This window comes from Moschus berezovskii, chromosome 2, assembly GCF_049115385.1.
Source record: "Moschus berezovskii isolate FMDL1 chromosome 2, NW_MosBer_1.0, whole genome shotgun sequence".
NCBI classification, from domain to species: Eukaryota; Metazoa; Chordata; class Mammalia; order Artiodactyla; family Moschidae; genus Moschus; species Moschus berezovskii.
The window spans coordinates 47,675,570-47,697,438 of NC_142461.1; the positions used below are offsets into that span (position 1 = coordinate 47,675,570).

Consider the following 21,869-nt stretch of genomic DNA (forward strand, 5'->3'; position numbering starts at 1 on the left):
TCAGTCATTAAAAGGAAGAAAAGAAAAAGGAGACAGAGAGCCCATTACAAGGTCCTACGGTGTAGTAGGGGCTTCCTGGGTGGCTCAGCAGTAAAGAATCCACCTGCCAATGCAGGGGACCCAGGAGATAGAGGTTCAATCCCTGGGTTGGGAAGATGATCTGGAGGGAGGAAATGGCAATCTGCTTCAGCAAAATTCCATGGACAGAGGAGCCTGGTTGGCTACAGTCCGGGGGGTGGGGTGTCACACAGTGGGGTCACATAGAGTCGTTCACGACTGAGCAACTGAACAGGCACGCATAATGTAGTGACTGGGGTCGCAGTGAGGAACCCCCGGCCTATAAGGGGGAGTAGGAGGCTCACCTGCCATGGCAGGAGGGAGTGAACTCCAAGATTGAGGGAAAGCCGACAGAGAAAGGGAAGGTGGGTGAGGGCTTACAGTCGGGGGAGCTGGGAAACTTCTGACCTACTTCCAACTTCCTGTCACTGTTTCAAGAGAAAATAAACACAGGTCCAGGAACATGTCTGGCCACTTTATACAGGAGGCATGCTTTGACTGATTTCCCTTTCCTTTTTGAAAGCAAAGCGGCCTAAACATATTATCCCCTCCAGCCCCCATTCTCTGCAACCCGGTTACCCAGCACATACCCTAACCCTTTGGCTCCTTACCATCTTCCGTTTTCTTTAGGAATGCTTTTAATTAGATGTTAAACTGACAATAGCACCTAACAATTTTTTACAGCTCTATTTTGGAATCCTTTCTCCCCCAGCATATGGCAAAACTATCAAGTATTACTCTCCTTCCTCAATGTTTTTTGAATTTAATGTTTTATTGCTCGTTTAAAGCCGTCAACATCAACTTGGCCATGCACACACAGATTTGTGAGAAGCTAGACTAGTCTGCACACAAAGCAATTAAACCTGGCAGCTATGATTCGAAAGGATGAATATTTTCCAGTTGTGGTAGGGGGCCAATCATATAGGAAAGAAACCAGCTGCTTCATGTTAGTTCCTGATGTGACTTTTCACACAGACGCTCATGTTGCAAAATTTATTTTCTGTGAAGATATATTGAGAGGGTATTGTGTCATTTTTGTTCCCCCTCTTAAATCCCTAATTCTTTCTGGAAAAATGAGAAGGAGCCATGTAATGATCGTTTAGCGCTGTGTAACTGTGTCCTGGTTAAGTGCCAACTCTGATATTATAAGTTAGCTACTTAATGGCTTTCTTCAGTAACATATTGAGCAAAACATTCTTCACAGCCAGATTGGGAAGGACAAGCATTTCCTTCATTTTGCTCAGACACCCGTCACAGTACTGAGCATGTGCAAACCATGGCTTTCTCCCAACCTCACACAATTCATTCTGGTAAATTCCAGCTTGGGGGTGGGTGAGGATTTAGTTACTCGGGATTCACCTCCTGAAGCTGGTGCTTTGGTAGCAAAGTGAATATGAAGGGTGGGTTTTTTTTTTTTTTTTTTTTGTAAACTGAGTGTCTATTTATTTCTAAACTACACACAGTGCCTATTGAGTGCTTAGGTGAGAGAACAGGGTGGCCCCGAGGAAGGGAATGAGAAGCTGCAGAGGGATGTACTCCACACCCCTGTTGCTTGTGTACCACGTGAGCCAACAGCTGCCTCAGAACCGGCACTCCTGGAAATCTCCAGAGGACTCTACATCCTCCAAATCTGGACACACTCTATGGTACAACCCTGAGGTTTCCATTGTACTAAATGAATAGGGCAGAATTCAAAATTCTCTCTAGTGCTTAGAGTTCGTGATTTCAGCACCACTAGGAAAGTTTCATTTTTTAAGCTTTTAAGCTGCCTTCTTCTATTTCGTGACCCACTATTTTTTCAAGAGCACCACAATCCTTAAGATCCAGCCTTTGCTCCTCAGAAAATGAGAGGCTTAATTCAAGCACATGGCCCTGTTGCCTGGGCAGCATACTTATTTCGAGTAGAGGCAAAGTTTTTCCCTTTGGCATAAATGCATGTTTGTGGTTGATAAAAAATACTTTAGTTTTATGTTCAAGTTAACATTTGTGTAATTATTTTGGGATTGTTTTGCTGAAGGGTTAGGTTAGAAAGCAAGTGGTAGTGTTTTCTCCTTTTGCAGCAATACCATACAGAAAGCAGTTGATCTAAATGTTCTCTTGTTCAGTTTGGAGGGAAAATGTCCTTTTGTCAAGGAGGTGACTTTTAAACAGCCGTATTGCTTTGGCAGAGCTCATTCAGAAGCCATCCTTCCCATCAGTATAAAACACAATGTGAATTACAAGCAAAGATACGCATTTTCCCTGGGTGCTGACTTTCCTGGCCCCACACTTCCCGCTCTTGAGGAGTAAAGCACTCAAAGAATCTGTTATAAATCTCAAGATGTCTCATGAGCCATGCGATGTTCATTTTACTAAGGAAATAAAATAAAAAATAAAAGGACTCAGAGCAGCTGGAGGAGAGAGGTAATTTGAGGTCATTGCTACACTCTGTCGATTAGTGTGTGAGTCACTCAGATGGAAGGTGTCACACATAGGCCTCAGAGGAAGACTATATTCGAAAATGCCACACCAAAGGACAAGACAGAGTAGTCTTCTGTGAGCAGCCTCCAGACAGAGGCTCCAGACAGAGGCTGGCAAACCATGACCCCCCTGAGCCAGATTTGGCCCCTGCCTCCGCAGGCTCTCCGGCTGCTCCCACACCCCAATAGCAGACCTGAGTAGGAACACACAGAACTTACAGCCTGTAAAGCTTAAGGTTTTTAACCCGCCGGCATTTTACAGGTGACGTGTGCTGACTCTGGCTCCAGAGAACAGGTCTGGATGTTGCGTGTTCTTTTATTTATTTTTAAAACTTTATTTATTCATTTTTTGGCTATGCTGGGTCTTCGCTGCTGCACACGGGTTTTCTCTATTTGCAGAGAGCCGGGGCTCCTCTCCAGCTGTGGTGTGCAGGCTTCTCACTGTGGTGGCTTCTCCTGTTGCGGAACAAGGGCTCTAAGGTGCTTAGGCTCAGTAACTGTGGCACTCTGGCCTTGTTGCTCCATGGCATGTGGGATCTTCCTGGACCAGGGATTGAACCCATGTCCCCTGCATTGGCAGGTGGGTTCTTAACCGCTGGAACACCAAGGAAGCCCCTGAGCATGCTTTTACATATTAGGGTAACTTAAGGATAAATTAAGGAGAAGGGGACGACAGAGGATGAGATGGTTGGATGGCATCACCGACTCAATGGACTTGGTTTTGGGTGGACTCCGGGAGTTGGTGATGGACAGGGAGGCCTGGCGTGTTGCGGTTAATGGGGTTGCAAAGAGTTGGACATGACTGAGTGACTGAGCTGAACCGAACTGAACTGAAGGATAAATTGGAAAAGTCGTGTAACTGTAAAATTTAAAAATAAATGATAATAATAGTAATAATAACACTTTTTATTTGTATAGCATCTTTACCTTCTCCAAGTACTTTCAGACATATTTTTGGAGTTTGCTTTGAACAATTAGTGAGGTTATAATCTGATCAAACAGAGAAGTGTTCCACTGGGTGGAGGGTAAATGATTCCTCACTGAATGATAACTGAAGGAGATGGTTTGTTTTCAAGTCCCTGGTGACTTATGCCCCCCTGGAATCTCACATTCTAAGTAGCAGATGATTTAAAGTTTGAGACTTTTCCATTAGGTTACTGCTTGACATAATCCTTAGTTTTACACTATGCTACAGTCAGCAAAAAAGCACATCAATGTTAAAGAAAAGACTTAGAATGGGAAAAATATGCAGAAAGTGTGATCAAATTCTGGAATCATGAGAGGCCAATATAGGGAACATGCTATGTGAGCCTGGGCATTGTGGACATGTATTTTCTTTGTTCTAATTTTCCTCTTTAACACCACGATTTTTCTCCAGGGATTCAGGGTTCTTCACCTCTCAGTTCATGGAGTTCAGGTGGGGTTCCCCCCACACCCTGCCAATGTCCCACCGCTAACTCTCTGGGTAGGCACATGACTCTGGCCTGGCTAGTGGGAAGACTGTCCCTGTAGCCACAGGGACTGGTTTATGGACAGATATATGACCCAACCCAGGCAATGGGAATTAGCCCTTTTGGACTGTTTTGTCAGAACTATTGGAAACGAAGTCCTCTCTCAGATCACGGGGCTAAAGATTATGTAAGCTTGGAGCTGCCAGCCTGTCATCTTTGCTGCTACATGGAGACACTGTGCCTAATAGTGAAGTCAAGAACAAGTAGAACCAGGAGACTGTGGGGGACACTGGGCAAGGAAAGGAGGCAGAGAGAGACAGAGAGGAATCTGAATCCTGCTAACATACTGAGCTTAGAACCAAATCTGCCTAAAGGAATTTCCTGGGATCTTCATGTACATCAGTAATAAATCCTCTTTTCTCTTTAACTACTGTGATTTGAGCTTCTGTCACTTGAAACTGAAAGTGTACTGATGGATACACTGAGAACATTTTCCTACTGATATTAACTTAATCTTTTTTACTAACAGATATTTCACTCTGACTGTGGCCACGAGCAAAAATATAAGGCTGAAAGAAATGTCTTCCATCAAAATCCATTGCAGAGCAGGGCAGGGCAGGACCAAAACCACACTGGCATACCATTTCTTAATTCCAGTCTTCAAGATACCAAGAATGGGGGTCTATCACTAAGTTTACATGAGCTGTTTCTGAATTTTGTTAAGGGAGCTTTTCTTATTTTATGATGATATCAGGCTGGAAAATATTCTTTCTGAGTAAGCATTCATGATGTTAACCTTCCAAAGATTTGTCAAAAACATCGTTTTTGAAGTTTTGTCCTTTATTTACATTGTGTTCTACATCACTCATATCCTTTTGACCCAACTTCAAACTCCAGCGAATAATGTCTATCAGGTTTCTCTTTATTTCAAATTTTCTCTTCTTTTCTATTCCCAAGATATGCATCTGTCAGCAGGGTTTACGATAACTTGCTGCAGTGTTGTTCTGTGATGTTTATGTATTAAATAAACAACATTTTCCATCTGATGCTTTTACCTATAGGAACAGCTCAAGTGCCATAAATTGATAGCTTCTAAGTGAAATTACTCACCAGTTGTGTAATTCAGCAAAGGCAGCTTTGATCTTCTTCACGGAACTATCTACTTCTTCCTTGATCATGACACGATATCTAGTTAGAGACACAGTACAGCGTTGCAAATCTTTCACCGATTTCTCAATATTTGGGCCTGAAATTAATGTCAAGAAAGAACATGTTAAATTGAACACTTTATTTTTTTTATTTCTGAGCTAAACAACAATGACAAAGGCAACTATATTCCCTTCCAATAAAAAGAGATCTTCTCTTGTTTTTCAATGAAAAAAAAAAAAAAAGTTCCATTAAGAGGATGTTTATAATCCCAATTTTTTAAAATCCAGAGTGGGTGGTTTGTGTGGTCCCTGAGAAGCTGTGATCTCACCAGTGGGCTCTCTGGCTGGGCCATTTTGGGCACATATGTCTCCTTTACCCTTTGGAAAGAGGCTCTGATCATTATGTTCTATTACAAACTGGGGTTTCTTAGAATCTGATACGTCTAAAGACCATTTGTGCTGCTGGCTCTCTCCATAAACACCACTCTGTGTGGTTTAAAGCCAGCAGGGCTTTTGGAAGAGGAAAATGACATAGAGGTTGGGAGAGGTACAAATGAGCTAGAGAGGACAGAGCATCTGTGCCAGGTACACTGGCTCTGGCCCCATCAGTCCTGAGCCAGGCCTGTAATTATAGCAGCAGTACTTAAAGCAGCTCTGTGGGTGCCAATCTTGCCTGATTTCCTGAAACTGTCACCAGGGTTTACAGATAGTGCAGAGCAAATAGGCAAATTGTACTTATCCCAACAAGAGAATGGTTTCTTGGGAAAAAAAATCCCTCTCAAGAAAAGTGAGAAGGTATAATCAAACCCAAGCCAAGGAAATCAGATACAACTGAGGCCTGAATGAGAATATTATTTAAATCCTCTGGTAATCAGAAAGGAAGTGATTTAGCCCCTTTCATGTTTAATACTAGTTATGCATAAAGTATCAATATATCAAAGTTCAAAAAGTAATCAAAATACAGTGTGTCCAATATAAAACCCTCCTTCAGTGTCTTTTGTCTGAAAGCTCTAACACAGAACTGAATTTACATGAGGAACATCATATCAGAAGACATGGTTGGCCTCTAAACTCATTTTCGGTCAATGCAAATTCAGAACCTGTATATCAGGGAAACATTCAACATTTACACGGCTAAAGAGGCTCCTGCATTAACATTTGCTTTATAGGATGTCAGGGAAACCAAGTGTTTGTGGTGCAAATTTATCCATGCCTAGAAAGAGAAGAATGGCCACAGAGAGGCAGAGGAAGGGGATATAATTCCACTTAAACATTCAAGACCTTTGATTAACAATGGAGGAATCATATCTGGTTTTCAATCTATGTGGCTCACAAAAAGTAATGCAATTTCATGTCCAACTCTCTTCACTAAGCAGCATCTTTTGGAAAGTTTTGTCATTTGGGTACTTCTCTGTGTGTGCAAAATATGTTGAATCATTTGTGCAAAAGAAATCACTTTACCTCTTTTCTTTGCCAACTCATCTGGCTTTATTTCAAGATGAGCTGCAGGGGCATTGGACTTAACAGGAGATGTTTTTGTCTTAGGCTTGCTTGGGTTACAAGGCTGCTCAGCTGACCACTGTAGGCCATCTGACCTCTCTGGTGTTCCATGTATAGGTTTGGGGTTCCCATCTAAGGACAGTTTCTGTTGCAGTGGTCTGTTGCCTTCTGTAAGAAAACACCAAATAATGACTGTGAAGTGATAAACTAAAAACACTGATGATCAGGTGATGGGGATGCCACAATTTTGAGTTTTGTTAACATGTTGGCAATATTTCCTTTCACTGCAAAGAGTCAATAAACTGTTTTAATAGACTCCCCAGAAGAGGAAAGGAGATACTAGAAAGAGCCTTGTACTTGGAGTTAGAAGACCTGAGTGGGTGTTTTGAGTCTAGTAATTACTTACAGAGTGACCCTAGGCAAGCCACTTATCTCTGAGTCTTAGTTTCCTCACCCATAACTACCCAGGAAGGTCCTTAGGAGACTTATACGCAAGAACAGTTCCCCCACTATTCAGTAAAGGCTTAGACGTCTTTAAGTATGATTTCAAATTGAGGCTATAAAAACATAGCCCTCCCATCTCCAAGTGCTACATCAATGTCTTGTGGTATTTTATTTGGAATTAATGAAGGCGGAAGAGGAGATAGGGCAAGAATGAAGTGACAACAGGTTCTATGATCATTTCATCTAATTTATGGAAGGATTAAATCAGGAAACATCATCACAATAACTCAACTATATTTAAAATCTAGAGAGTCAGATTCCCTCTGGAGCTTTAACAGATGTGGCAATAAATTAGCAGCACGTTGCTTTCGGCATCTTTTAAAGGTAGGTTCCTATTTAGTTATTGCTGGAGTGGATTAAATGGCACCTTAGTGGCCTGAAAAGGAAATGTGTCACACTTAACATCTTACAACCAGAGAGAGCTCTGGGTATGAGAAAAAGGGAAGCCAGCCTGTTTTTGCAGGTCAGGTTCTTGGAGAAAGTTGGGTGTAATAGAAAGAGTGTAGGTTTGGCACTTCTGACCTTCCTGATGTCTGGATTACCCTGTATGAATGAGTCCATTTCTCTGGCCAACTATGGCTCATACCCAAACTGAGCACAACATCACTGCTATGAAGCCCAGCCTCTGCCTCACCTCTCTCTACTTCCTGGTGCCTTGTTAAAACCTGTTGCATTAAATTCAACACAAGCTTTTCACGTCTGCTCCTTCCCTGCAGAGGCTAAGATGCCCTTAAAGGCAGATGCAAAATCTGATTCGTTTTTGAAGCTTCAGTACTTGTGTTTGGCTCAATGGCTATCTGTAGGATTGTGACTGAATTAAGGTATTCTTAAAATGATTTCACAGGAAAAAAAAAGAAACAAAGAATACCTTTCCTGACACTGTCACAAGCATTATAAAGAATACACTTGGAAAGTACAAAAGAATAGAATTTGGTCCTAGTCAGTTTGGTTTTAGACATTTGCCCATTTATGATGGGAATTCTGATTTTAGTTGAATCCATCATTTATTACCTATATATCAAAAAGGCACAGTCTACGTTTTATGGGCTGAATATTGAGTGCGTCTTAAAATTTACTTAAAGGGAAATTATAGCACACAGTGGAATGTTCAGCCCAGGTGGTGAACAAAGTAAATAAGTACTGAAAACATCATTTCCTCCAGTAATAAAACAGATTTGAATGATAGTATACAATTTTATCTTTAGTTATACTGAAGTTTGGCATTTCACTGCAGGGGCAGTGGTTGTCAAACTTTAGTGTGTATGACTTTTCCCCTAGTACTTATTGCAAATGCAAATTCACTGACACCACCTGCAGAAATTTTGATTCAGAAGTGGATCCAGGATTCAGCTTCCAGGTGTTTCTGTTGGGGTGGAGTTGGATGGTACCTGGCTAGTACCCACAACAGGAGAAACTCTACTGTGAAAGATGAAAAACTAATTTTTTGACGACTGTATAAATGTTTTGTTAAAAGTGAGTAAGTATAGGCTGGTTCCAACTCTCTCTAAATCACAGGTGAGATTCAGGTTTGATGAAATTCAATAAATTAAGACTCTAAAATACAGTTCATTGTGCACAGTGTTGTAAATTACTGTTATTCTTGAAAATAAGGGGGATTTCCATTATAGCCTAGTGGAAATAATGACCTTAGAACAGAAGAAAGAAATTATTCTGTTGAATGCAAAAGCATTTTAAATGGAAGACCAGCATGCAAATGAGTTTGGGATTATTAACCTAGAGCTGAATATATTTTGTGTATCAGAGAACTGATATGAGGGCTGCTGGTTCATTTCATCATTCATCCAACAAATGTTTATTAAGAAATTTGAGTAGCAGTATTTTTTTTTAGGACCTGAAAGCTGTCTCAATGGTGGGGTCATTGAATGCTGGAAAGATCTGCGCTCTCAAAGACTACTTGAGTATATTTGCACAATTTGTCTCCAAATATAGTAAAACTCTAGGATTCTTTCAGATGAAAACTGGTGAATTGGTGAAGGGTTAGAGAACTATTGACTATAACAGAATTAGTTCATTCTGACCACAAGTCCTGATATTTCTAGCAATAGAATAAAAAGAGTCCTTTCCTGGATACAGTGATTTTCCTCTAACATTATGAGCTAGAAATACCATCAGTTTTCCACCTTTCTGAAATCTACTTGTAAACTTTAATATTTTAATTAGAAAATTTTATTTATTTATTTTTGGCTGCACCGAATCTTAGTTGCGGCTTTGTAGTTGTGGCACAAGGGCTTAGTTGCCCTATGGCATGTGGGATCTTAATTCCCTGACCAGGGATTGAACCTGTGTTCCCTGCAGTGGAAGGCAGATTCTGAACCGCAGGTCCACCAGGGAAGTCCCTCCACTTGTAATCTTCAATAGACTATAGCTGACTTGGAGTTGAATCATATCACTCTCCAAAAAGGTAGTCACTAGCCACATGAGGCTATTGAACACTTGAAACATGGCTTTTCTGAATCGAGTTGGCTCTAAGTGTAAATTACACACTGAAAATGTGAAGACTTAGTACAAAAAAAAAGAATTAAAAATATATCTTTGATCAATAAAAAATATTGATCACATGTCAATATGATTGTCAATATAATTTAGATAGAATATATTACTCAATTTAATTCACCTGTTTACTTTTACATTTTAAATGTGTCTACTAGACAATTTAAAATTACATATACAGCTCATACTATTTTTCTATTGAAGAGCCCTAATACAAACCAAAAGAAGCATGAGATTTGTTGGCCGATAATCTATAGTCATTACAAATTTATAATCTAGACTAAGAGTATTGCTTTTAGTGAAACCTTAAAATATCCTCTTCAATTTCTACATGAGAAAAGTGGAGACAGTGATGTATGTCTTGTTCATCATTATATGCTTGGTGCCTTATGGGTACATGATGAATACTGAATGGATGGGTGAATGAATGAATCAGTATTACTTTGGTACTCTGCATGCCTGGGGCCTTTCCAATTATAGGGAGCCTAGTTTGATATGAGTCTCTGGCTATGTCTTTATCCGATATTCATCAAATACTTGAACCAAAGTAGCTACTTCTTGGAAAAAAAAAGTTATCTTTGGAAACACCCAATCTGCCCAGATTTCAATAAAAATTATATTTGAATTTAATCCTTGTCCATGTGTCTAAAAAATTGCTCCTAGAAGCTTATGCATTTTTGAATCTATTACCCGAGGCTTCCTCTTGTTAAAATTACTTATCAGATCCCAACATAGATGCTATATAGCTTTCTGAGTATGGATCTGATTTCTGATTCAATTTAACTCAACAGGACTGTACAGAATGACCACCATGTGCTTGCCCTGGCTAATTCACAGGATTTAAATGGGACATAGTCTTTCTGCCCTTAACAACTAGTATGTAAAATGTGAAAAAAGAATATAAGACTCCAGCATGATAAATCTGAGTTGACCTTTCTCCACTAACTATTTTGGTACCTCAGTTGAAAATTTGTTGACTGTATCTGTGTGTTCTATTGCTGAACTCTATTCTATTCCACAGATCTAATTGTTTCTCTTCACCCTGATACCACACTATCCCATTTACTAATTACTATATAACGAGTCTTAATATTAAAAAATGAATGTCCTTCAATTTTACTCTTCTTTTCCAAGATTGCTTCAAGATCTTAGGTCCTTTGCATTTCAATATAAATTGAACGATGAACTTCTATATTAAAAAACAAAATCTGTTGGGCTGCTAACTGCATTTGCATTCAGTGTTTAAGTCAATTAGGAGATAACTGGTATCTTAATGATATTGCATCTTTTGAGCACTGGACATTATATATCTCCCCATTTCTTTAGGTTTTCTTTTATTTGTTGCATCATTTTATGGTTTTCAGTGTCTTGTGCATCTTTAGTTTTTATTCCTAGGACATCTACCCTGAATACTCTTTGCAACGACTGATGCTAAAGCTGCAGCACCAACACTTTGGCCACCTGATGTGAACTGCCAGTTCATTGGAAAAGACCCTGATGCTGGAAATGATTGAAGGCAGAAGAAGAAGAGGGCGACAGAGGATGAGATGGTTGGATGGCATCACCAACTCAATGGACACGAACTTGGGCAAACTCTGGGAGATGGTGAAGGACAGGATGGTGAAGCCTGGAGTGCTGCAGTCCACGGGGTGGAAAAGAGTCGGTCATGACTTGGTGACTGAACAAAAATTTTAGATGACATGCAAAATGTCATTGTATATATAGTAATTTTTTTGAAACTTCATTTCCCAATTGCTGGTTGCTAGAATACAGAAATAAAAATTAGCTTTTTATATATTGAACTTGTACCTAAAACACCTTGCTAATTTCCTTAGTCTTTTGTTTTGTAGCTTTCTTGTAATTTTCTATATGGGCAATAATGATATCTATAAATGAAGTGTAATTTCTGTCTTTCCAATTTTTCCTTGCCTTATTGGACTGGCTAGGAATTCTAGGACAATGTAGAACAATCACTCTTGCATTGTTCTTGATCTTAGAAAAACTACATTCAATATTTTATTATCAAGTATTATATTGGCTATACAGTATAATTTTCATATGTTTATCAGTAAGTTTTCTTATATACTGGGAGTTTTTATCAAGTGATTTAAGATGATCATGCTGTTATTTTCTTTGATTTTGTTAATACAGTAAATTACATTGGTTGCTTTTTAAATGTTAAACCAATGCTGCTTTCCTGGAAAAAACTACTTTGGTTATAGTGTATTAACTTTTTAATATATTGTCCTTACTTTGGTTTGCTAATATTTTGTTGAGGATTTTGCTCTTTTATTTATGAGCAATGTGGTTCTGAGATTTTTCCTGTAATAATTTTTGTCTGGTTTTGATAAGGCTATGCTGGCCTCATTAAATGAGTTGAAAAGTGCTGACTTCCTTCTATTTCTAAACTATTTCAGGAAATAAAGATTTGTTTAAGACTGCTATTATTTTTTCTTAAATTAAGAGTTCACTGGTGAAGCCACCTCAGCCTAGAATTTTAATTACCAATTGCTTTGATAGATTTAGAGTTATTTCTATTTTCCATTTCTTCTCATGTGCATTTTAGTGATTCATATTTTTAAAGAAATTTGTTCACTTCCCTTTTGGCAAAAAATTCTTTTATAATATCCTGTTGCTAGTCTTTAAATAAATAAATGAGGGGTCAGGATCTATTTCATTTCCGATACTGGTAACTGGATTACTGTATTTTCATTATGGTGCAGTTCAAATTATTTTCTAGTATCTCTTGTGAATTTTTTTCTTTGATCAATAGAGTATTTATTTTTGTTTATTTATTTTGGTTCTGCTGCATGGCATGCGGGATCTTAGTTCCCTAACCAGGGATTGAACCCAGGTCCTCAGCAGTGAAAGCACAGAGTCCCAACCACTGGACTGCCAGGAAATATCCCATCAATGAATTATTTAGAAGGTTGATTAATTTCTAGATATCTTAGTGCTATTAAATGTTATTTTACTTCTATTTTTGGTCAAAGAACATAATCTAAAGATTTTAATACCTAAATTTTTTTGAAACTTATTTTATGGTCTAGCAATTGTTCTATTTTGGTGAAAATGCCATGTGTCCTTCAAGTTGTTCGGTGTAGTGTTCTACAAAGGTCAATTAGGTCAGGTTGGTTGAAAACACTGTTCAAATATTCAACATTCTGAAAGATTTTTAATATACTTGCTCTATCAGTTACTAATAAAACGGTGATAAAACCCGTAATTATCGTGAATTTGGCCTGTCTCTGTCTTCATGTGTAAAGTGCATTTCTTTAATCAGCATATAATTGGGTCTTGCTACTGGTCTTGCTATCCAGTCTGTCAATCTAATTAGAGTCTTTTGTCCATCTCCATTTAATATAATTATTGGTATTACTGGGCTATGTTTACCATTTTTAGTTGTATTTATTATTTCTTTGATTTTTTTCTTACTTCTTTTAGGTGAAATGGTTTTCAAGAAATTGTTAGTCTTATCTTTTTTTGTGATACCTCTTCATTCTTTGCTTTTAGAGGTTGCTCCAAGGATTATAATATGTGTCATTAATTTATCATAGTGTCCTTTGAATCAATATTATACTGCCTCATGTATAATATAACAATCATACAATAATAAATAAATAATTACACGTACCCACTTCTATCAACTGTATACTTACAACCATATATTTTACCTCTATGTTTGTTGTGAACCTCACAATACATTGTTATTATTTTTGCTTTAAGCAGTCAATTGATTTTCAAAAAAAACGAAGAGGGGAAAAAAAAAAAACATTTTTCTTTCTATCCATATATTTACCATTTTCAGTGTTTTTCATTTCTTCCAACAGATTCAAATTTCAATCTAGCATCATTTACTTTCAACCTAAAGAATATACTTTAGCTTGCTTTGTAGTGCAAGTCTGCTGGTGAAAAATTCTTTCCATTTTTGCTTATCTTAAAATATCTTGACTTTATCTTCCTTTTTGAAGGTTATTTTCTCTCTCTCTATATATATATATATATAATTCCATGTTGGCAGTTATTCCTAAATTACACTATAGATTTCATTCTGGAGTGTCCTGGCCCATATCATTTCTGATGAGAAGTTAACCTTTACTCTTCTTCTTGTCGCCTGTTTGTTATGTGTCTTTTATCCTTTGACTGCTTTTAAAATTTTATCTTCATTTCTGACTTTCAGCAGTTTGACTGTGACATGCTTTGGTATGATTTTCTATTATTTACTCAGATTGGATTTTGCTGAGCTTTTTGGATATGTGGGTTATTGTTTTATGTTAAATTTGGAAAAATTGTGGGCATTGTTCCTATGTCCCCTCGTTTCTCCATTCTCTACTTTTTTATTCTGAGATTTCAATTACATATCTATGAGAATGCTTGATATTGTCCCTTGAGTCACTGAGGCTCTGCTTCTTTTGTTATCATTTGTTTTCTCTTTTCTTCAGTTCGGATAATTTCTTTTGACCTATCTTCAAGTTCACCGATCCTTTAGTCTTTATTGTCCAAATTGCTGCCAAATGCATCTGATGACTTCCAAAAAACTTCCAAATACTGTACTTATTAGTTCCAGGGTTGTCATTTCATTCTTTCCATCTCTCCTGAAATTCTCCTCCCCTCACCTATCAAGTCCACTTTTTTAGGTAAAATTTTAAAACATATTGATAATCCTTGTCTGCTGATTCCAACATCTGGGTTGTCTATGGGTCTGCTTCTAATGACTAATCTTTCTCTTCACTAAAGGTCACATTTTCTTCTTGCAATGTCTAGTAATACTTTAAACTGGATACTGAATATTATGGACGACACTTTGAGAAACACTGGGTTTTGTTATTTTCTTGTCAAGAATTTTATATTTTATTCTAACAGTCATGAAAATACTAGCATATCACTTTCTGCTCTCCCTACTCCCACCCCTCTCTTTTTACCTTGAAGGCAAATGTTAGACATCTTATAAAACAAACTGGAATGGAAGTAGGTAAGGGGATAGTGGACTGTTCCTTAAAATATCTTTATTTAATCACCCTGCTTTATACCTCTCTTTCTAAGCTTGTCCCCCATCCTAAAGGCTGACTCTAGATCTAGAGTTTCCCCATTTTCTGCCAGGCAGTCAGCATCCTTCCTGCCAAAGCTCCCTCCCTCTGAAGTCTATGCTGCAACTTCCCATACTCTGCTTCGTCAGTCCTCTTCCATCTACTTTTCTTCCTCCAGAAACTGAGGCTGTCTTTTCCCTTTCCTTCATCATTGTGGATTTCTATATTTAAAAATTCATTTACTATAATTTAGTAGGGTTTGTGATGAAGAAGACATAAATTCTTACTTTACTTAAAAACTTACTGATATGCTTTGCCAAATTATTTTTGAGTCACTTAGATCCACTGACACTCAACTGTAGTGCATGTAATTGTACTTACACTTAACTCTTGTCAATATTGAGAAGTATCCATTTTCCAGTTACTAAATCTTAGTATCTACTTACATATTTGACTTGTCCTTGATTTATTTTAGAGTAAAACATGAACAGTGGTGGTTGTTTTCTATTAACAGTATCAAAGAAAACAAATCTTCCTTTGGGGAGAAATATATAAACTTAGATTCAAAGATTTTCATAAAATATGTACAACTATGTATGTGTTCAGATTTGAAAGTCTCTGAAAACTCCCTTGTCTCTTTAGTTTTTTGGCAAAAGTCTTTTGTACTTAAAGGTAGACTGAAGAAAGTATACACAGAATTCAAGTCTAAATTTAAAGGATGTATTAAGGGACTTCCCTAATAGTCTGGTGACTAAGACTCCTTGCTTCCACTGCAGGAGACATGGGTTCAATCCCTAGTGGGGAAACTAGATCCAACATACTGAAACTAAGATCCAGCACAGTTAAAAAAATAAAAATAAATATCAAAGGATATATTTACTATAGAGTAGTTCTAAAATAATTATTTTAACTCACTGAGTTAAGATGACTTCATAGTCTCCTATACTAATGTAATTTTAGTAAATCACATCATCTCATAATAATTAACTTAGTGGTTCTACTGAGAAAATAATTAACTAAGTGGTTCTATTGAGAAAAGATCTTTGATAAAAAATAATTTTGCTATTATAAAATAATGCCTAAAATTTCTAATGTCTGTGTTACTTAAAGTATTACCATTCTCTTAAAAGTACTTATGTGAATACAATAGTGTGATAACCAATAATAAAGTAATTGGTAATTTTTTGACCACTGATCTTAGTGTTCTTGAATATTCAGAAAAGAAGAAATGCAAGTGGAAATTAAACATTGCAAAATGCTCTATTTTCCTACTAATCAGTTTTACAAATAAAACAATGAGATTAGTGCAATCTTTTTGGACAGCAATATATTAAGAATTTAAAAAATATTCATACCCTTTGAACCCAATAATTCCACTTCTAAGAAAGTATGTCAAGAAAATGATTGTTCACAAAGATTTATAAAAAAAAATGTTCATTACAGCATTGTTTATAATAGCAAGAGGAAACAATGCATATGGACAACAGTTTGGAAATAATTAAAATAAATGGCAAATTCATAAAAACACAGTGCAGCTATTAAGGTCATGTTTTTAAAGAACAAAATGATATGAGGTAATGTTTATAATGTCATGCTAAATAAAAAGCAAGATACAAAAGTTCACACACTACATAACATTTGTAAAAATGACCCCTATATATCTATAAATCTAAAACAATCTGAAATGAAATTTAACAGTGGTTGTTTCTAGGAAATAGGATTTTTTCCCCTAAACCTTACTGTATTTTTCACATCTCTTCAATTAATATAAATGTCTTTTAAAATTGGAAATACAAAATCCACAATTATCTTTAAAAAGCAGCACAGGAACTTAAACATTTTAAATTCAGGCAAGAATATTGGAATGGGTTGCCATGCCCTCCTCCAGGAGATCTTTCCGACCCAGGGATTGAACCCAAGTCTCTTGCACTGCAGACAGAGTCTTTATCATCTGAGCCACCAGGGAAGCCCCAAATTAACCTATACATATCCATTTATTTATTATTAATAACTCAATACAAATCATGAAAAAGGCTTGAGTGCTTATTATGTCCAGCTATTGTTGTAGACACTAAAAACACAACAGTGGTAAAAGACATCTGTGGTTTCCATCTCATAGAACTTGCAGCCTCAAAGGAAGACACATAAACCACACACCACACAAACAAATGTAGAATTACAACTCTGATAAGTTTTATGGGGAAAAAAGTACACAGCCAGAAATCTACAATTGGCATGTATTTGACTTAGGGATATCAAGAATGAATTCTCCACAGAAGAAACAACTAAGCTCACCTGAAATCACATAAAAAACTAATCAGATGAAGAGGGAAGAAAACTGCATTCCAGGCAGAGAGTGTTTGAAGCAGTTATCAAATTATTATCTCTTGACTCTAAATCTACCCTTGTTTGCTCTACTTTGTGATAATTAGCAGTGAATCCTATAAACAATTTTCTTTTGCCAATTGGTAGATTGTTAGCTTTGTTAGTAGAGGGCAACAAAGAGTCCCCTGCAAGGTGATGAGGGCAGAAATACACTTTTTGTTTTGGTCTTTCATCATTATTATTAGTCCCTACAGGAGCCAGCAGCCATGCAGAGGAGTTCCAGATGCACACTTATGCCATGTTCCCTGACTCCCCCCCAGTGGCAATGGCTTTGAACAGTTCCAGTCCATCTACACTCTCCAGAAATGGTAGGCTTCTTCTATAGAACAGCTCGGCCCAGGCCTTATGCCAAGATCTTTTGTCACCATAAGGCTGCGAGCATGTTCCTCTGGTAGTCATGACTATTTACTGGAAAGACTGATGCTGAAGCTGGAGCTTTAAAACTTTGGCCACCGGATGCCAAGAGCCAACTCATTAGAAAAGACCCTGATGCTAGGAAAGATGGAGGGCAGGAGGAGAAGGGGATGACAGAGGATGAGATGGTTGGATGGCTCACCAACTCAATGGACCTGAGTTTGAGCAAACTCCAGGAGACAGTGAAGGACAGGGAAGCCTGGCGTGTTGCAGTCCATGGGCTTGCAAAGAGTCAGACACGACTGAGGGACCGAACAACAACAAACAACTGGTAGCCACACACCTTATTTGATGAGATCAGAATCTAGTTTTAGGGGAATCTCCCAGTCTTACTTCCTTTATTGTCCAGCCTTCTTGTAAATAGTAACTGTTCTCTTGACAAGCCTAGATCCCTGAGAGTCCTCACTTACCCATTTAGTAGTTAGCCACCTCCTACCATTTTAGTTAGCAGTTCCTGCTATTACATTCCACTCATTCAAATAACCAGTATGGCTTCTGTCTCCTGACTTAAACCTGACTGATGTACATAGCCCCTATGTGGGACTAAGAGGAGACCAGTATGACTGAAGCAAAGAGCAATAATCAACACACCAGATCATGAGGCTGGAACAGGATACAGGGGCCAGCTGAAACTGCAATACTTTGGCCACCTCATGTGACGAGTTGACTCACTGGAAAAGACTCTGATGCTGGGAAAGGTTGGGGGCGGGAGGAGAAGGGGACGACGGAGAATGAGATGGCTGGATGGCATCACCGACTCTGTGGACATGAGTTTGAGTGTACTCCGGGAGTTGGTGATGGACAGGGAGGCCTGGCGTGCTGTGATTCATGGGGTCGCGGAGAGTCGGACACAACTGAGCGACTGAACTGAACTGAACTGATGGGCCAGAGTAAGACTTTTGGTCTTTATCTTTAAGAGTTCAAATATGTGTTATTTGAAGAGATTACAGGATAGAGAATGATTCAGAGGGGAACAGAATGAATGCCAGGTGATTAAGGGTGGATTACTATAGCAGCAGAGACAAGAGAAGATGGTTTGGATGGGAATGTAGAGATCAAGATAGTGAGAAATGGAGGGATGCCAGGAATATTTGAAAAAGAAAATCAATAGGACTTGGTGATCAATTGAAAATCAGGGGAGAGGAAGATGTCTTGACTGATGCCTAGATTTCTGAGTTGCTTCAGGATGCATGGATGGTACACTAAGATCAGAAAGCTAAGACTGGGAAGGAAGATCAGGAGGTTGTTTTGAGCATGATGTTAGAGTGCTTTGAAATATCAAAGTGAAAATATCAAGTAGGAGTCTAAGTTCAGACAGTAGCCTCAACTGGGATGAGGAGTATGTGAGCCAGCATACACAATCAAAGCTACAGCACGACTGAGATGATCTAAGAAGAGAGAGCTTTATGTGAGAAAGGACTTGGAACTAACCCAGCCGTGATGAGCCTCAACAATTGACAGCCAGTTAGAGGAGAAGAAACCCTCAAAGGAAACACAGAAGCAATGAAGATGGAGGGGAGAAATCAGGAAAAGTGTCAGGTCATAGATACCAAATGGAAAAGACATGATGGTTAAGGAAAGAGTGGTCCATAGTCCTGCAAGGAAAAGGTAACATAAGGATTGGGAAAACGTCTGCTAGATTCAATACATGGAGGCCAATGGTAAACTCAGTGGGGGCAATTTCTTTGGAGTGATGGGACCTTAATATATTGATAAGTGAGAGAGAGGTGACGACATGCAGACAGTGAGTAAAGATAATTTTCTTAAGATGTTACAGTGATGAAACCCCAAGAAAACTCTTTTCACATTACAATTACTGTATACCTTAATTTGCATCTTACATCATTCTTCTATCACTACATGACAGGGTAATTAACAGAAATTCAGAGGAGCCAATAACTTTGGAATAAAGACTTAAACAGATAGGTTTATTCCATTCTGTAAAACTGGATTGGCTCAGATCAAGCTGGGAACTTTCTGACTGGAAACCAGTCTTTTAGTTTATATTGTCTTTCAGTTCAATTCAGTTGCTCAGTCGCGTCTGACTCTTTGCGACCCCATGAATTGCAGCACGCCAGGCCTCCCTGTCCATCACCAACTCCCGGAGTTCACCCAAACTCATGTGTATCGAGTCAGTGATGCCATCCAACCATCTCATCCTCTGTCGTCCCCTTCTCCTTCTGCCCCCAATCCCTCCCAGCATCAGGGTCTTTTCCAATGAGTCAACTCTTCGCATGAGGTGGCCAAAGTATTGGAGTTTCAGCTTTAGCATCAGTCCTTCCAATGAACACCCAGGACTGGTCTCCTTTAGGATAGACTGGTTGGATCTCCTTGCAGTCAAAAAAATTAATGGAAGGTATTTTATTCTTTGCAAGGAGTGCATTCCATTTAATTAAGTCTGTTTGTATCTGAAACCTTGTAACTAACAAGGTTTGAGTGGGAAGTTGGGAAGGTATCAGCTATTCAGAGATGAAGATGGTTTGAATTTTTGCTGTAAGGATGCAGCAAAGTAGTTTTCAAATGAGAAAGAGAAGGCAGAGGGCTCTGGAGTTCACTCTTGACAGAAAAATACCCGAGGGGTTTTATATATCCTGTGTCCTTGTGTCACTACATCCTATGTCTGTCTCCGTCGCTTGCTTTATCACACTCAGAGAAAGGAAGCAGAGGTCTAAGACACTGAAAACACAATATAAGGCTGCCTCTAATATTACCTGAACTATTCAGACACCGTGCTGCTGGAAGCTGAGTTTGAGACTGAACAACACACAGCTACAAACGGGAGTTAACACTAAGGCATTAGATGCCAAAATAACAGAGTAAGAATAATGATAAATGTGCTTTAAACTTATGTGCTTTAAACTATACACTTCAAAATGCCTGTTCACATGACAGTGCTTAATGTCAGCTATATACACTAACAAAGTGCTATATCTTTAATTAAAAAACAATGGTTACAAAGCTACAAGGGCTTTAGCTAAAATAATCCTTAATTAAGGTTTAAATACGGAGAAGGCAATGGCAAGCCACTCCAGTACTCTTGCCTAGAAAATCCCATGGATGGAGGAGCCTGGTAGGCTGCAGTCCATGGGGTCGCTAACGGTCAGACATGACTGAGCGACTTCACTTTAACTTTTCACTTTCACACACTGGAGAAGGAAATGGCAACCCACTCCAGTGTTCTTGCCTGGAGAATCCCAGGGAAGGGGGAGCCTGGTGGGCTTCCGTCTATGGGGTCACACAGAGTCGGACACGACTGAAGTGACTTAGCAGCAGCAGCAGCAAGGTTTAAATAAAACATTGGCTGTTTAGACCAAGATATTCTGATGTGAGAGAATGTGAACAGGGGCACCCTCAGCAGCCACATCTCCTCTTCCTTCACCCATTCACATAGGGCCTTATCTGAAGTTGCTACCCACACTGCTCTTCCTGCCCCAGTCTCTCTCCTACTTGCTGCCTTCACAACATTTACTATAATCTATAAACATTTAAACTTCCCTGGTGCTCAGATGGTAAAGAATCAGCCAGCAATGCAGGAGACCCAGGCACGATCCCTGGGTCAGAAGATCCTCTGGAGAAGGAAATGGCAACCCACTCCAGCATTCTTGCCTGGAGAATTCCATGGACAGAGGAGCCTGGCAGGCTTGCAGTCCATGGGGTCACAAAGAGTTGGACACCACTGAGCGACTAACACTTTCACACAAACATTTTGGTTATTCTGGTTTACTGTGCATCTTTCTACCCATTCCCCACAAGAGAACATAAACTCCAGGAGGGCAAAAACATTTTTATTTTGTTTACTTCCTCTAGAAGAATTTCTGGCACATGTTAGATGCTTAAGATATTTCCTATATAGATAAAGAAATGACTTCAGGGTTTACTCTGTGCCAAATATTGTGCTAATCACTTTATCTCATTTACTCCTCATCACAATTGCAGAATATTTTGCATGTGAGACACAGAAGGGTTAGCTTGTCCAGGGTCACACACCTAGTAAGTGATGAGGCCAAGATTTCAATCCAAACATGTTTAATGCTAAAGCTGTGGTTCTTAGTAATGATATTATGTTGCTTCCATCTGAGAGCTGGAATGGCTGAAATCCTGGAATAAACACATTTGGCTTTTCTATTACTGTTCTTGGCAAGCTGCTTTCTTCTTGTTGATCTTTTCTAATCCTCTGGTCCAATATAGGGTTTAGAAAAGCAGAGGAGATAATCTTGGAGCTAGGACCAACAACAACATTAAAAAATCTGCTTGGAAATCTTATAGGGAACCCCAAACCACAAAAATACTGTATAATAGTCTGTTGTTGTTTTCTTCTTTTTTATATGAAGCACAAATGAGGGACAGGCAGGCAACATTTTAAAATAACAGGACCCTTTCTCTCACAGTTGGTTCAGTTCACCTAGAGAATAA

General features: G+C 38.6%; 1 protein-coding gene across 7 annotated transcripts in view; it reads right to left on the reverse strand.

The window, feature by feature from the left end:
* Window positions 1-21,869, reverse strand: part of SPATS2L (spermatogenesis associated serine rich 2 like) — a 190,252-nt gene that overhangs the window by 33,749 nt on the left and 134,634 nt on the right. For 6 of the 7 annotated variants that reach the window (XM_055398722.2, XM_055398721.2, XM_055398724.2 and 3 more), the window contains 2 exons: window positions 6,577-6,783; window positions 5,078-5,213 (listed from right to left, as the gene is read on the reverse strand). In XM_055398722.2, the coding sequence (XP_055254697.1) occupies window positions 5,078-5,213; window positions 6,577-6,783 (343 nt within the window). The remainder of the gene's footprint in view (window positions 1-5,077; window positions 5,214-6,576; window positions 6,784-21,869) is intronic. The other variant, XM_055398726.2, reaches the window with a different exon arrangement.